Source organism: Apodemus sylvaticus, chromosome 6, assembly GCF_947179515.1.
Source record: "Apodemus sylvaticus chromosome 6, mApoSyl1.1, whole genome shotgun sequence".
NCBI lineage: Eukaryota > Metazoa > Chordata > Mammalia > Rodentia > Muridae > Apodemus > Apodemus sylvaticus.
The window spans coordinates 46,415,238-46,432,059 of record NC_067477.1 but is presented as its reverse complement, the minus strand read 5'-3'; the positions used below and the strand labels follow the sequence as shown (position 1 = coordinate 46,432,059).

Genomic DNA, 16,822 nt, shown 5'->3' with positions numbered 1-16,822 from the left:
CACCAGAAGAGGGCATCGGATCCCATTACAGATGGTTGTGAGCCACTATGTGGTTGCTGGGAATTGAACTCGGGAATCTCTGGAAGAGCAGTCAGCGCTCTTAACCGCTAAGCCATCTCTCCAGCCCTGATTTGGGATTCTTAGTTACTTTTTTGTTTATTTTTGAGGCAGAGTTTGCCGTGGTGCTCATCTTGAACTTGCGATTACTCTGCCTTTGCTTTCTGAATGCTGGGATTACAGGTGGGAGCCATCGCTTCTGGCTTGTCATTGTGATTTAGCCTAGGCCATTCATTTACAGAAACTGAGCAAACAACTCCTAAATATTTCGTTGCTGGTTGATATAGTAAACACTGTGCACATGACCTCGCAAAATATTTACCTTTGGGAATGTTTTCTGACTCTGAAAATCTTGCTTTTGGGTTATAAGGTCCCCACCCCTCCCCATACTCACCCTGCATCCCTGCAGGATGTAGTAGTACCTAAGTCATTCTCTCCCTGGCCCTAAGTGACGTTCAAAGGAGGGGGATCTGGTCATAGTTGAAGAATATTAAAATCATCAACTGGCCAGCATGGTGCCACACACCTTTAATATCAGTGCTCAGGAAACAGAGGCAGGAAGATCTCTGAGTTCGAGACCAGCCAGGACTACCTCCTGAGACATAACATTTAAAAAGAAAAATCTTAACTGTGCCAGACTTGGTGACATTTCAGAAAAGATTATAGACCTTGGCTGTTCGTATTACTTTCTCTTATAAGGCGCTGACATCAAATCTCCTGTCAACCAAAGAAGACTTAGTGAAACTCCATCAGGTCCTCAGACGCCTGAGATGCAGGTGCGCAGCAAATGGCGCCGCGTGTGTGCTTGGAGCGGCCTCTGCTCTGTGGGAGAAGTGGCTGCGCTTGCTGGAAGCCGCCAGGGAGTGGCAGCAGTGGAGTGGAGAGCTGAAGAGGGAGTGGAAGTTCATCAGTGAGGAGGTGAGTCCTGTGCTTCCACCGGGCAAACCCTGCAGCTAGCAGTGAGAGGCCAGCGTTCTTTCATTTGTACGTCAGCTAGACACTGGCTGGGAACATCTGTCCAGGTGAGGCTTGCAAAAAGCCCCCGAGAAGGTCTTCAGCTTCTTTCACGACAGTGGCACTTTCTTGGGTGGCCTACAATTCTCCCTGGGGTCTGCGCTCTCCCTCCATCTTGACCTGGTTCTGGGGATCAAGCCCGGATGTGCGCCTGTGCACAGCAAGCACCTTTCCCCATTAAGTCAGCTTGTCAGCCCTCAGATAATTATGACTAAAAAGAGGTGACTGCTTGCCAGGTGAAGCTTTAAAATCCTCATTGTGAAGATGAGTTCATCCTTAAAAATAACTGCCTTGGCATTCATTAAGTAAAGGTTAGGACTGAGTGACGTGCTTGATAACTGACTAATTGGAAATCAGCTCCAATTGTTAAGTATGGAAATTAGTTACAGTTGTCAAGTGTGGGCCTAAAACTATGAAATGCTATGCTTTCTGAAAAGTGTCTCAAAGAAAACCTCTCTGACATCGCTCAGTCCCAGACGGTAGCTGAGGCAGGGTTTAGGACTTGCGTGTTACGTATATTAAGAAAGAACATGAAAGATCATAGGAGATCATAGTATTTGTTAATCTTTCTATAGTGCCATGGATAAATGAGGTGCAGATCAGAACATCTCCTCCTCATTTCAAAATTCCTGGTGAGTTTTCTGAGGATGGAAATGAAATGAGTCTGAACTTACTTGGTGGGAGATCACCCATGGTCAACACTATCCCATTAACCTGCTTAGAACTTAAGATTCTTGAAATCAGTGCCATTTCAGCAGTGCTGGTGGGGCTTAGTCAGTGAACAGTCTCTAGGATGTTCAGATTCTTAAGAAACTGTCCATTATTCGGGCTGATAACGAGAGTCCCCATCTGTCCACAATGACAGCCATCACTGCGCCCCTACCCTGTGCCGAGGAACCAGTTCAGACACGTGCTTTTGGGTCCTTGCCTTGGCCTTAGGAAGTCACTACCTTTGCCATTTGATATTTAGGGAAACTGAAGCTCAGATTAATATTTCTTCTTTTCTAAGTAGTGGCCCAAGAGCCCCAACTGCAGACTGACTGTGTGGCAAGCCCCTGTGGGTCATTGAATACGCATACGAAGGGGTCTTCCTTACAATCATAACCTGGCAGCCCAACTGTACCTTGTACCTAGTGGGCACTCAGTAGGTACTTGTTGAGGGAGAGTGCTTGTTCAGATCCAAACCTTGGCTGATTCCAAGCTTATACTGTTTTACCACACTGCTGTTTTATACCCATTTAAAGTCATAGCATCTTAATGTCAGTCTTACTTATTTAATTCTAATTACACAAACAAACATTAGACCAGAATCTAGTCAAAATAATGTTTTTAGACAAAGCTTCCTGAAGCCCAGACTCACCACAAACTAGCTATGCCACCGAGGATGACTGCACTTCTGATCTTTGTGCCTCTACCTTTACCACTGGGATTACAGGTGTGTGCTACCATACTTGAAGCCGGGGCTTTATGCGTGGGGCAAGTATTCCTACCAACTGCTCTATGCCCAGACCAACAATTGTATTTTTCCCCCAAGGGCCAGTACAAATAAAACCATGTAATAGCAGTAATGCAGCTGTTGTCGTGAGCCCTCCCAGAGTGCCCGGCTCAGCTCTTGCAACTGTGTACAGGGCGGTCCTCAGTCAGGCAGTGTGAGGCTGCAAGGCCGTCAGTGTGGGGGCAGCTGTGCTCTTTGCGAGAAGCCATTGCTGCTTTCCCCGGGGAGTGTTGGGACTCCCTTCTGAAAGGAAAAGGTGTGACTATTGACATTCCTGCCTGGAAGGAGCAGTGGAGAAAGGGTCATTTAACCCACACTAGAGTATCCAGGCACTCCTCTTTGCCCTAACTGCCTGTGTCCTCGGGGTCTAGGGGAGGAGCTAGAGTGTGTAGGCTAGGAAGCCCAGGGGAAGAGGCTCCATCTGTGTGGTGATCCTGAAGCCGTCCTCCAGGCAGGGTGAAGGCTTTCCAGCACGGGCTGCTTTGGGGTCAGCCAGGTTCCTGTCAGAACTCCTTCATGCATGCTCTGTAAATACACCCAATAAACTCACTGACTCCTGTGGAACCGTACTTTGACTGTTATCCGGACTTGAGGAGGAAGGGGGTGTCCTTAGAACCCAGTAGGGGTGGGGGAGGCGTACATGTTCCACACCCCCTGCTCCAGAGAAAGAACAGTACATGAGGTCAAAGGGACTCAGTAACATTTTTGACAAGTTCACAGGCGACAAAAGAAGATTCAAACTTCCACGTATTTAATCACTAGGCGACTAGGTTAAGGGATACCTGTGTATGACAGTTGATGTAGGATCTCGGGGGTTGTGGGTATCAGTATGGATGTGTGTGTTACTAGAGATCAAACCGAGAGCTTTGTGCATGCCAGGAAAGCATTCTGCCTGTGAACTGCATCCCCAGCCTGTTGTACGATCTTACTGAATCTCTTATTCATTTACTAACTGGTACCATTCCTGTATCTACGTAAGACCTAGCCATGCAAGATCCCACTGGCAGTGCTGGACCCTTGTGTCACTGTGACACAAAATACTTTGACAAAAGCAAGTTAAAGGAGGAAAGGGCGATTTGGGCTCAGGGTGCACAAGTACAGTCTGTCATGGCTCCTGATGGCAGGAGCTTGAGGTAGGCAACGCCATCACATTAGTCAGGGAGAGGACGGTGATGAACGCGGGCACTCATCTAGGTCTAAGACCCCACCCAGCCCCGGGAATGGTGCTCCGTGCTTAGCGTGAGACTTCCCTCCTCGCTGAACTAATGTAATCCAGAGAAACCCTCAGAAGCTTGTCTCGTGCTTCCAGATGCTGTCAGGTAGACAGTCAGTGTTAACCTTGCGATAACTGGCCAATAAAGACCATCTGTTTTTAACTGTTGTAATATAGCCATTCACTATCTTCATGGAATAAACAATTTGAATAGGTAGATTTTTTTTTAAAACTTAAACGTTCATCTTAGAAATTAAATTCAAATTTAATTCAAATTAAAGCTCAATTTACCTTTTGATTTGACTTTTTCTCTTTCAACACCTTGTGCTTGATATCATTATTGACGTACTAGTTAGCCCCAGCTGCCTACTTTACACAGCTTCGTCATCTGAGTAAGCCTCAGAGGAGGAATTTTTCAGATCACACTGGGCTGTGGTGATGTCTGTAAGGGATTGTCTCGATTGGTAATGGGGGGGAGGGCCTAGCCCAGCCTGCTGAGGCCCCTGGCTGGAAAGCTACCTGAGCATGGGCTCGGGAGTGAGCCAGAGGGCAGCGCATGAGGAAGCAGCGTAGTTTCCTGCCCCCACTTTCTTCAGTGATGGACCGAGGCCCGAGACATGTAAGACACAGCAAACCCTTTCCTTTCCCAGGTTGGCTTTGGTCAGAGGGTTTTTGTCACAGCAACAGAAAGGAAGCTAGAACAGCTGACTTTTAGAATAATGGTTTTCTGCTTTGGGGTCTCGATGCAATGGGGCATCAACGTGATTTCTTTAGAGATAACTGGGCATGGGAAGCTGGCTTCGTCTCATACTGTTGGGTCCCAATGCGTGTTTCTCTTGTCCATTCCTCTTTCTTCAGATCCCAAGTCTTTCATTGTCCTTTACTGTGTTGGTACGTGTGTGTGTGTGTGTGTGTGTGTTACTAAGGTTCTTTGTCCTCTTCACTTGTATGAACCTTAAATTTTACAAAGGATTTTATGTCCAAGGAATGTCACCAGAGGGTGCAGAGACTTCTCCAAGGGCAAGGGCCAGTACCTATTATTCTGTTTTCCTGACTCGGGGACTTTCTTTATCAATTCAGCATGGAGTTTGCTAAGCTTGGATTAATGCATATAGTCACATGACTACCAACAAAATGAATATGTAGCAGACTTCCATCATCACTGAACATTTCCCTGTGCCCGCGGGGTTCGTTTTTTTAGCCCGAGCAGGATGCCACTGGGTGGCTGCGTGGCCGCCGCCCATCACACATTGAGCATTTGTTTGCCCGGCTGCCCCTAAGACTGATCTCTCCGGGTTTCCATCTCAGTCCCAGCCGTAGAGCAACATGGCGGCTGAGAGCGGGCGCGCCAGCAGGAAAGCGGTGCCAGGCGGGAGGAGGAGCCGGAAACAGGAAATGCCTGTGAAGCTCTGGGGTCACCCATTTGTTCATTTGTGGCCATCACACCATGACACACCCCACACACACTGCATTCTGGGCTACAGACAAGGCTCTTTCAACCCCAATAATTTTAGAAGCCTTGGCTCTAACATTAGCCTCCTGTCTGCGTGGCATTTCCTTTATTAGCTGCTTTTAAGTGGGGAGGTGTGAAACGGTCTGTCTCACTCTCTAGTCCAGGTGTAGCTGCCTGTCTGGGAAACAGGATTTCCAGTCGTACCATGGTTTAAGACAGTGGGAAGCACATACTCTGTAGAGGACTTTCTTAGGGAGGGCACGGTCTCCTTCTGCACCAGGTGTATTATAGCAACCAGGGACCCCACTTTCACTTTTTCATGGGACCCAAGACAGGACAGCAGAAACTACATCCTGTTCCTGATGCTTTGGTTTGTTCCCCTCCCCCCCCAGAAAACATTAGAAGCATTGTTGATAATGGATTTGAACAGTAGTCTTTAGTGTAACATATATTACTTCCACAATGCAAGAAGCCCCTTCCTGTGCATCTCTCTTTGTTGGCCATTAAAAGATTGACCAACTTGCCCTTCACCTTGGTGAAGAGGTATGCCTTAGGCTTTGGGGACTCCGGAAGCTTATAATAATTGGGCAGTCTCTGAGGATGTCTGTTGGGGCTCTTGCATCTTCCTTCATAGGTTTTATTTCTCTGGAACATCCAGGGCCTTGCTCACCATGTGGTATCAGCATGATAACGTAGGTGCAGTTGTCTCGTGTGGTATATCATAGTGACAAGATGGGCCACTGCCTGAACATAGAGTTAGGAGGACAGAATGATATAAATGAGTCTTGTAGCTAAAGGGGATGGACACAAGGCTTGGGGGTGGGGAGCAAAGAACTACCTTATTTAGGAGCCTTTGAGGCTGTCTGCCAAGTCTTTGTTCTGAGGTCAGGCTGGTGGACTTCCGAGTTTCTATGTAGGCTTTGTAATAAGTTACGTATTTCTACGTTTTTTGCATACCAGTGGTTGATAAACACAGCTGGTTCAGTAATCCCAGCAGCTGTCCCTTTGGCAAGTGTCAGGTTCATAATGAATTGCCAGGCTTAGTTTTACAACATGGTGCAGACATTCAAAGTGAAGTCAGAGAGACTTGTAGGAAACTTTCCACATCCAGCAGTAGCCCAGCCTGTTGTGGTGGGGCCATTCCAACCACTCGTGTAGATCTAGTGGGAACACGGTTCAAAACAACAGAAGCCTCAAGGGGAAATAAATCACTCTAGTCAATAGCATTTCCCCAGCCCGTTCACAATAGCATTTCCTCATCAGAATCACACAGCTACTTGGGTAGTAACTAGGAGCTACAGGATCCTTGATCATAGAGGACTAATGTTCCCAGCTATATTGAGTGAACAATGATTTTGAGCCAGGATGGGTATTAGGAACTCTTTAAAGAGAGGATATACAAAAACAGTGCTCACCAGGTAGATTTCAGATCTCAAAATTTTCCTGCTTCCTCTTTTTTGTCATTTATTTAATTAGATTGAACGAGAAGCAATAATTTTAGAGAATCTTCAGGAGGACCTTCCAGAAATTTCCAAAACAAAGGATGCAGCTCCCACAGAGGAACTCTGTCAGCTGTTGGACTCTCTATGCCAGCATGAGGAGAGTGTGGAGAAGCAGCTGTTGCTGCTGGCCCTGCTTCTACAGCGTATAAGGAGTATCCAGAACATTCCCGAAGGCATGGAGACTGAGGAAACCATCCCGGCACGTCAGGAGATTAGGTCTATGCAAGAACGATGTGACAGGTGAGATTCATAAAGAGATTGATTATTAAGGAAATGATCTGATGGCTTCTGTTCAAAGTTTAAAAGAAAAAGTAGATAATAGCAAATGCTAAACAGAATCAGTGCCAGCCGATGGGTACAAACAAGGGGGTGGAAGAAGAAATGAATGATTATAATGGAAACATACACCTTTTCCATCTTGATATTACTGTGTGGATAGCTTGCTGGCTTTTCCCTTCAAATGTGTATTGCTTTGCATTTTAGTAATACCTATTGATTGTAGGAAATTTCGATTGCGGGGAATTATAAAGACCAATGTGAAAGTCTACTTTAATCTCACCATGCAGCAGGAATCACCTTTTCCCTTGCTTCTTACTGTGATTATTGATATTACAGTGCCTGACTCTGTACTGTATTCTGCAGGTGGATTTTGTCTCCTATGCCATTGAATGTCAGATTAAAAACATATCTGTAAATGTATATATGTTGATATGCCATAATATGTTTAAGCAAACCCTTTAAAGAGCCTTTACGTTCCGTCTAATTCCATTGTGTTTATTGTAAAAGCCACAGCAGTGGGTATGCTGTGGGAGGAAAGCGGCAGTTTCCTCTTCATTCCTGGTCACTCAACAGCTCCATCCATCCAATGGTGAGGGTCTTTTTCTCCCACACACACCAAGCGTTTCTCAGCTGACATCTGCTTGAGTCTCGGCAGTTCTGATGTCGTCTATCTGCCCAGATTCTACACTTTGAGCATTCCCTGCTTTCGGTGTGAACCACAAGTTGTGGGATGTCACCCGTGCTTCTGACTGGCTCCTAGAACTCCCTCCAGAACCTTCCTTAGTAGCTCCCAGAACTCAGGGAAACACTTAGGTTTGCTGATTCATCAATGGAAGATGTAATAAAGGACACAAATGAAGAACAATGTGGAGAGATGGATGTGTGGGTCAAGGGGTGTGAGGGAGGGATGGCTTCCCTGGCCTCCACAACACACGATCCTGTGGGTACTTCTCTTGTGTAGCAGTTTGGGCACTCAGACCTTATCTATTTCCATGCTTCTGGAGGCTACATTGACCAATTAAGCAAACATGGTCAACTCAGCCTTCAGTCTGTCTCCCCTCTCTAGGGATCCAGGAGACAGTGGTCGGAAAGGGAGATGCAGATAGTTCCAGCCCTCTGGTCACGTGGATACCTCTAACCTCGGGGCCTGTCCAGGAGTGCACCAAGAGACTCTCAGAGCAAGAGCTCTGTCTCAGGAATGAGGCCTAAGGTCAAGTGTGAGAACAGACTTTTGCTCAGTTGTGGTGACACACACCTATAACCAATAACCCCGGAATTTATGGGGTAGAAGAACAGGATCGCAGTAAGTTCAAGGCTTGTCAGGGCTACATAGTTTCAAAAAGAGAAAATGGAACAAGTATTGTATTCCTTTCTGTAAGGAAATCAAGAAGAACCCCATCTCAGACCTGGAGAACAGAGACCAAGTATAGATGTCTATTGTCTTACCACATGACAGATACCAAATAGTTCTAGGCTAAGACCCCATCACCTCACACACCACTGCCTCTTCGGGAAATGGGTCAGCTGACGAGAAGTGAGCTGGTGGGGTGTCTGCTCTATAGAGCCCACCTGTGGCTGATGACACCTGTTGATTCATCGGGCATCTGGGATCATGGGGGACAGATGGAAACTAGAAATGGGAGTTAGAATATGCAGAGAGGCTACTTGGGGATGAGAGTTTGGGGGTCACTGTTGACTGACTGTTTTTGACATATGTTTGACAATAGATCAGTAAAACCTGGTACTTTTCTCCTAGGGAGGAAAATATTCTTTTGTGAATTCTCTATGAGTTCTGTTTTGTTATAATTTCAGGCTTCTTCAGACAGATCAAAAGAATAAAGACCTGGTCCAGACCGAAATCCAGGCACGGCATTCTTTCATACAGGAAATAAAAGATGTGAAGTGTTTATTTGAACAGATCTCAACTTCTCTCCCAAACTTGGCATTGGAAGGCCATCCAGACAGGGCAGAGCAGTTTGAGGTAAGCAAGAGGGGAAAGAGTCTGTGTCAGCGGCTGAGACTGGTCCGGTTGGAGTCCTAAGGCTTAACTCATCAGCTAGGGTTGGAGGGGTGGGAGACAGGGAGGTAGGTGCACGGGCGGCACACTGCGCAGAGTCGGCCCAGGATGAGCATGCCTAGGAAATGGAGGGGAATTGAAGCCGTGCCGGGAGACAGGTCACTCTGAACTTCGCAGCCCTATTTTTAACCATGTTTCCAGTGTGGTGATCAGAGGCCTCGGTCCACAGATGAGGAATCTGCTTCTTTTGTTTGGACATAGTGTCTTGGCTCTGAGAGGTGGTACATGCACATGGTGGGGGGGGGGGCTCATCTTGAGAGCTCATTTCTTCAGAGTCACCTTCCATCCTATTCTTAGTACAAAGATGACTTTGGGGACTTTTTTAAAAATTGTTTTTAATTTTATTTATTTATTTATGTATTTGTTTATTTATTTATTTTGGTTTTTTGAGACAGGTTTTCTCTGTGTAGCCCTGGCTGTCCTGGAACTCACTCTGTAGACCAGGCTGGCCTCAAACTCAGAAGTCCTCCTGCCTCTGCCTCCCAAGTGCTGGGATTACAGGCATGTGCCACCACACCCAGCTTTAATTTAATTTTTAAAGATTCACTTATTTCGTTATTTTATGTATGTGAGTGTTTTGTCTAAATGTAGGCATGTATGTGCACCACGAGTGTGCCTGGCGCCCATAGCTGCTAGAAGAGAGAGGGTAGGATGCCCTGGAACTGGAGTAACGGGTGGTTGTGAGCCACCGTGTGGGTGCTAAGAACCAAATTCAGCTCCTAGGAACAATAGCGATTGATCCATCTTTCGGCCCCTCATTCTTTATGGCCGTGTGTGTGTGTGTGTGTGTGTGTGTGTGTGTGTGTGTGCTTGTTGGAGCTCCCGTATCCCAAGTTGCATTTGGTTGTGAGCTGCCATGTGAGTGCTGGAAATTGAGTCCATGTCCTCTCTAAGAGCGGCCGGTACTCAACCAGTGAACAGTCGGTCTGGCCCTGACTATGGGGATTTTATGCAAAGTCTCATGCTCTTGTTATGCACAGCCCTTGGTTGTAGGGTTGAAAGGGGAAGCCTACTGTCCCTCTCAAAAGTTTTCTCTGTGGAGAAGCCATTGTCCCAGTCAGTAGCTGTGAACTGAGGCCTGTTGTCAGCCTGGGTGAGAAGAGCAGGAGCCGCCCCACTGGTGGCGATACCACATTGCTCTTTGACTTTCCCTCTCTAGGTGTATCAGTCAGGATGCAGGATGGAGACCAGCGCAGGGTGTTTCGTCACGGGTCTGAGACTGGGAACTGTTCCTCAGGGGTGGGACTGTGACTGCTCGACAGTCACTAGAGAACTAAAGGACACAAAAGCCCAGAAAAGTCAATAAGTAGGTTTCCCACTCAATCTTTGGGAAGCTTTCCCAAACAGATGAGTTTCTCCTTTATAACTGCTGCAGGAGAACGCAGATCAGATTCTGTTTCTAGGCCACAGCCAATGGGCCATTTGTTCAGTGTGCTTTTATCTCCTGAAGCCTACATTCTTTACCAGGAACTGGAACCCTCCCTTTTGAAAGGAGTGGGGCTCTGCCTGGCTGTCTAATTACATGAAACAGACACTTTTGCTTCAAGCATGGGGCTCTCAGTGGCCTTGACTCATTATGATGATAATGTAGGAAGAAGTAGAAATAGCAACAAGTTAATAACAACACGGAAAAACCTTCTTTGAAACTTCTGGCCACTTGTTACTTTTTAGCTGATTGGAGTCTACAGAGATCCAGTCCGTCCTACAGGCACTCCAGAAGAGGCTGTTCTGATGTCTGTTCTGGCACAAGAGGCTGACACCATGAAGAGCTATCAAGTTTGAGTCTTACAAATTATCTCTAGGGCTTAATCTGCTTGTATCAATAGGAGGTTTTGTCATGTAAAGCTGACGCTTTAAATCGAGAGGACCCTGGGAATCTGCCTACACTTTTCTTTATGGGCTAAACTTTTTCCCAGGTCCTGTAAGTATTGAGACTCTGTTGATGGTTTTAGGAGCTGCAGAGCATTCTTCAGAAAGGCAAGCTGACTTTTGAGAGCGTTATGGAAAAACTGCGCATCAAGTATTCCGAGATGTACAGCATAGTTCCTGCGGAGATCGAATCCCAGGTGGAGGAATGCAGGAGCGCCCTAGAAGATGCCGACGAGAAGGTAGTGAGGATGTGTGTGTGTGTGTGTGTGTGTGTGTGTGTGCATGTGCGTATGTGGTGTGTGTGTGTGTGTATGTGTGTGTGTGCGTGCTGTTGTTGATCGGGATGGGTGAATGGAAATAAGAAACTATCCTTTGATTGACACTTTTAATTTCTCTACTTTCAGCTCTGCATGCCTTTATGGAGATCACATGTTAAGTAATGAGATAAAGGGACTAGGAGTGCATGTGTGGGCACCGCAGTCTCAGATCATCTGTCTTGTTTTTTTTTCACCAGTTGTCTTAGTTTTCCCCCTTTACGTTTTAATAGTTCGTATTATCTTTTACTTGACTTGATATTATTATTATTATGTTTTTACATTACTGTTTATTCTAAAGATCTTTAAGAACTGGGGACATGTATAATATTTTCCTTTAAAAAAATATTCCCCCAAAACAGTGAAAGAACAGCCAAGAGCAGTAGGAATATAGATGCTCACTTGATAGCATTTCAGTATGTGGTGTCTGTTTAATGGTGATGTGGATGGAGTTCTCACAGAGCATTCTGGGAAAAACTTTTCACCTTAGCATGCAGGTCTGGAGAGAGGATGAGTGTTGTTCCATTGTGCTGGAAACAGGCACTCAGCACGACAGTTTTATTAGGCATTTCAGACCAACAGAAGAAAACTGTGTTTGGTCCTATGTCCACAGGACAGTTTTATGTTTTGTCTTTAAAGCTTAGAATTCCCATACTTTAATAAGTAAAACAAACTGCTACTAGAAACATACACTAGAAACATCACAGAGAAAAACAGGGCTTTCTGTTAGCTGCTGGGAGGAGATTGTTTTGCCTAGATGGTAGAGGGATGGAGATTGCCTTTGTTTTTAGAGTGGCCTGAGAATAAAGTGGGTTATACTGTACACAACCAACTGTATAGATATTTAGCGCTATATAGATTTTCTTATAAAGTGGAGATGCATACAAGAATCAGATTTCAAACTTAGACACTAGTGCCGGCTATGACGGCTCATGCCTGTTACGCCAGCATGCCAGAAGCTAAGGCAGGAGATTGCCCTGACTGGAGGCCTGCTTGGGTTGCAGGGTGAGACAAAGGAAAGGCACAAACCCCTCAGTTACTCACACACCATTAACTAATTCCGTGGTGGATTTCTCAGAACATGTGATTTGTATGTAAGCACGCAATCTCCTAATATGTTAGAAAAGATATTTTGACTTAACACACTAACCTATTGGAACTTTTCTCAAGGATGGCTATTATTTCTTTGATTGAGACTACCAAATATTTTAAAAGAAACTCACTGGTGTTATTTTTATGACTGTATGTGAAAATCCCTACAAAGCAAGTTGCTAATTAAAAAAGAAAATAGCTTTTCATGTATAAGGGTGAAGTTTTCCATTATGAACTTGTATGTTTGTGACAAATGGAATTGATCTTCCATTGGGTCGTGAGTCTAAAGGAAGTACCAGGGTCCAGACCACAGCTACATACACTGTCATGTCTGTAATTCAGATGGCTGCTTATCCTGCATCATAATCTCGCCTCGTGTGTCTAAATGGTAGTATGAATTTCAATCAAGAGAGTCACTGCCCTTGTCAGCAACCTCATTGCTTGACACTGTATTACACAGGCAAAAATTAATTAACTTTAAAAATGTATATAGGATTAAAGCAGGAGCGTAGAGGCCAGAGAGATGGCTCAGTGGTTAAGAACACGTGTTGCTGTTGCAGAAAACCCGGGTCCATTCCCGAGGACCTACGTGGTGGCTCGCAACCATCCTTCTCTCCAGTTCCAAGGAATCTTAATGGCTTCCTCTGGCCTCCTCGGGTATTAGGCACCCACGTGGTATGCATACCTATATGAAGCAAAATACTCTTACACATAAAATAAAGCTAAAATATTAAATTGATACTTTAAAATAATGATCTTTATTAGAGTATATGGTCTATGAATAAAAATATAAGAAGATATCACCAGCTCACTGTATGACAAAAGCTTGCCGCTGGGCTTCTAGGGTCAAGTTCTACCAACACCTTGATGTGTGGGCTTGGCACTGAGTTAGCTGTTAGCCAGGTTTCAGCTTCTACAAATGCATCCTTATCTGCACTGTGGTCGTTTCTGCTTCAGCTTGTGTGTGTAGTATTATGTGGTTATCTTATGGCTACTTATCAACTGTAGCTTAAAAAATAAAAACACACTGGCCAGGACTTTGGAAAAACAATATATTCGATACTCTTAATCTTTCCTAGCACAAGTTATTTTCTTAGGAAAATCATTTAGATTTAAAAAAACAAAAAACAAAAAAAAAAAAAAAAAAAAACTGTTGTGCTCAGTGGCCAGAGTTCTGGTTGCTAGGAAAACACACTAGAAACAACAGAGACAAAAACAGGGCTCTCCATCCTTAAGAAATAGTCTGAGTATGTTTTACCTAGCTGGACAGGAAAATGGAGATTACATTTGTTTTAAACTAGCCTAAGAATAAAGTTGAACACAGAGCTATGTGGAAGATTTTCTTATAAAGTTCAGCATGTCTAAGGAAATGTTTTCTCCCTAGAAATTCTTTCCTATTAATCATCTGATGCTTCAAAGAGCCCCCTCAGTAGTACTTATGGGGAACATAAATTTTATTTATTTGAATAAGCTTACTTCTAGATTATATTGAAAAGGCTGGGAAACACAGCTGCCAACACGGACTGGCTCGTCTGCTTATCTAACCTGTCATAGTACGTTAACAGTATGATTTGTGCCCCCCCCCCCCCCGTGTTAAAATATTTTCAAGTCAAAAAGTGAGTACTTTTCAGGCTGGAGAGTTGAAACTGCAAACCAACTGTGACTTTCTCCCTTGCCACAGATGAGCAGTGAAGTCTCAAAGAGCTCACCATCGAGTGTCATGGGGAAGAAAATAGAAAGGATTAACAACGGGCTTCACTGCATTGAAAAAATGCTGCAACAGAAAAGCAAAAACATTGAGGAAGCTCACGAAATCCAAAAGGTAATGCACCCCTTAAAGTGTCTTTAGCACGCTACCGGTATTCCGTCTCATCCCTGTCCCCGCATTCCAGACAGGAATTGCTTAGTCAACCCGAGAGGAGTCTTTTGGATAGATCTGAAGCTCCAAGAACTGGAACTGGGGCTAAGGGTGTAGTTCAGCTGGTAGAGTGCTGGTCTGATGTACACAAAGCCCTAGGTGTAAGCCCCAGCACAGCATGAAACAGGGCGTGTGGCACGTGCCTGTAGTCAGAGGACTCAGAGAGAGGGAACAGGTATCAGGGTCATTCCTGGCTACATAGGGAGTTTGTGGCCAGCATGGGTTGAGGTCCTGTCTGTCTGTCTGTCTCGATGGATGAATGGATGGATGGATGGATGGATGGATAAGGTGGACAGACAGAGGTGTATGTGACACACACACACACACACACACACACACATATCATTGGAGTTTCAGAGAAGAGAGGTCCTCACAGAGACACAAAATCTCAAGTACATGGAAACGTTATTCTCAGCTTTTGCTGTCCGGGCACTTCCCTGGCTCCTGACCACCTCATACTAGGAAACAGAATTAGGTTTGAGAAATACTAAGTTTTTCTTTAGATTGCCAAGGTGAAATAAGGACACAGAACTCCACTCTTATTTCCCTTGTGAAATTTCTTAGGAAATAAACGTTTTAGGTAAAAGTGTAGATGAACATTATTCTACTTGCACATCCCACCTGCCTGTGAAGTCGTACTGCCAACTACACTTTAGGAAGCCCTGTAATGGGCACTTCCAAAGTCAGATCACTATTAGACGCAGTCTTGATTCCTTCCTTCCTTCCTTCCTTCCTTCCTTCCTTCCTTCCTTCCTTCCTTCCTTCCTCCCTCCCTCCCTCCCTCTCTCCCTTCCTCCTTCCCTTCCCTTCTTTCCTCCCTTCTTTCTTTTTCTTTCTTTCTTTCTTTTTTTTTAGACAGGGTTTCTCTGTGTAGCTCTACCTGTCCTGGAACTCACTCTTTGGACCAGGCTGGCCTCAAACTCAGAGATCTGCCTGCCTCTGCCTCCCAAGTGCTAGGATTAAAGGTGTGCGCCACCATCACCTGGCCAGTGTTGGTTCTTAAGCAGAAGAACCAGACCTAGCAAGTCAGATATTTTTTCCCAAGCTTGTTATTATACAAATACTAGGTAAGATTTGAAAATTTTACTTTGAAATCTTCCTCTGCCCACATAAGTTCTGATATGAATTCAGCCTATTAGTCTCTTGAGTCAGCAGCAGTTGTTGGAAGCTGATGCATCTGAGAACATTCCAGCATTCCGCCAATTCCTATACAACAGTCATTGCTGTTAATTTTATTTTTACACTAGAAGTTATCTTCTGGATCCATATATGTTTGTATGTGTGCTTGTGCATGTATACACAGACAGATAAATCTAAATTACCCTTTCTATTTTGACTTGTATTTGCTTTGGGAGATGGAGTTCACGCTGTCATCCAGGCTGACCTCAGATTCCTGATCTTAGGAAACCCTCTTGCTTCAGTCTCCCATGAGCTGAGACTAAGGAATACATCATCACTTCCCAGTTAAATAGCCTTTCAAAAACCTCCTGTGCCAGAAAACCAAACAACCCTATTAAAAAATGGGGTACAGAGTTAAACAAAGAATTCTCACCTGAAGAACTTCAGATGGCGGAGAAGCATCTTAAAAAATGCTCAACTTCATTAGTCATTAGGGAAATGCAAATCAAAACAACCCTAAGATTTCATCTTACACCAGTCAGAATGGCTAAGATTAAAAATTCAGGAGACAGCAGGTGTTGGAGAGGGTGTGGAGAAAGAGGAACACTCCTCCACTGCTGGTGGGGTTGCAAATTGGTACAACCACTCTGGAAAGCAGTCTGGCGATTCCTCCGAAAACTGGGCACCTCACTTCCAGAAGATCCTGCTATACCACTCCTGGGCATATACCCAGAGGACTCCCCACCATGTAATAAGGATACATGCTCTACTATGTTCATAGCAGCCCTATTTATAATTGCCAGATGCTGGAAAGAACCCAGGTATCCCTCAACAGAAGAGTGGATGCAAAAAATGTGGTATATCTACACAATGGAGTACTATTCAGCCATTAGAAACAATGAATTCATGAAATTCTTAGGCAAATGGATGGAGCTAGAGAACATCATACTAAGTGAGGTAACCCAGACTCAAAAGGTGAATCATGGTATGCACTCACTAATAAGTGGTTATTAACCTAGAAAACTGGAATACCCAAAACATAATCCACACATCAAATGAGGTACAAGAAGAAAGGAGGAGTGGCCCCTGGTTCTGGAAAGACTCAGTGAAACAGTATTCGGCAAAACCGGAACGGGGAAGTGGGAAGGGGTAGGTGGGAGGACAGGGGAAGAGAAGGGGGCTTACGGGACTTTCGGGGAGTGGGGGGGCTAGAAAAGGGGAAATCATTTGAAATGTAAATAAATTATATCGAATAAAAAAATTAAAAAAAAAAACCTCCTGTGGACCTCCTGGCTTTTGCTCATTTAGGACTCAATGGACTTAGTCCACTACTAATTATCCTCAGTTACCATCCACGTCTCCCTGTCCTGTGATAGCTCACTTGTACTGAAGTGGATATGGTTAGAATTAGAAAGTGAGT

At 44.8% G+C, this 16,822-nt stretch overlaps 1 protein-coding gene across 6 annotated transcripts in view; it reads left to right on the top strand.

Moving 5' to 3' along the window:
* Syne2 (spectrin repeat containing nuclear envelope protein 2) overlaps positions 1-16,822 on the top strand; it is a 297,205-nt gene that overhangs the window by 160,748 nt on the left and 119,635 nt on the right. For all 6 annotated transcript variants that reach the window (XM_052185627.1, XM_052185630.1, XM_052185629.1 and 3 more), the window contains exons 51-55: positions 757-975; positions 6,709-6,974; positions 8,826-8,994; positions 11,043-11,198; positions 14,047-14,187. In XM_052185627.1, the coding sequence (XP_052041587.1) occupies positions 757-975; positions 6,709-6,974; positions 8,826-8,994; positions 11,043-11,198; positions 14,047-14,187 (951 nt within the window). The remainder of the gene's footprint in view (positions 1-756; positions 976-6,708; positions 6,975-8,825; positions 8,995-11,042; positions 11,199-14,046; positions 14,188-16,822) is intronic.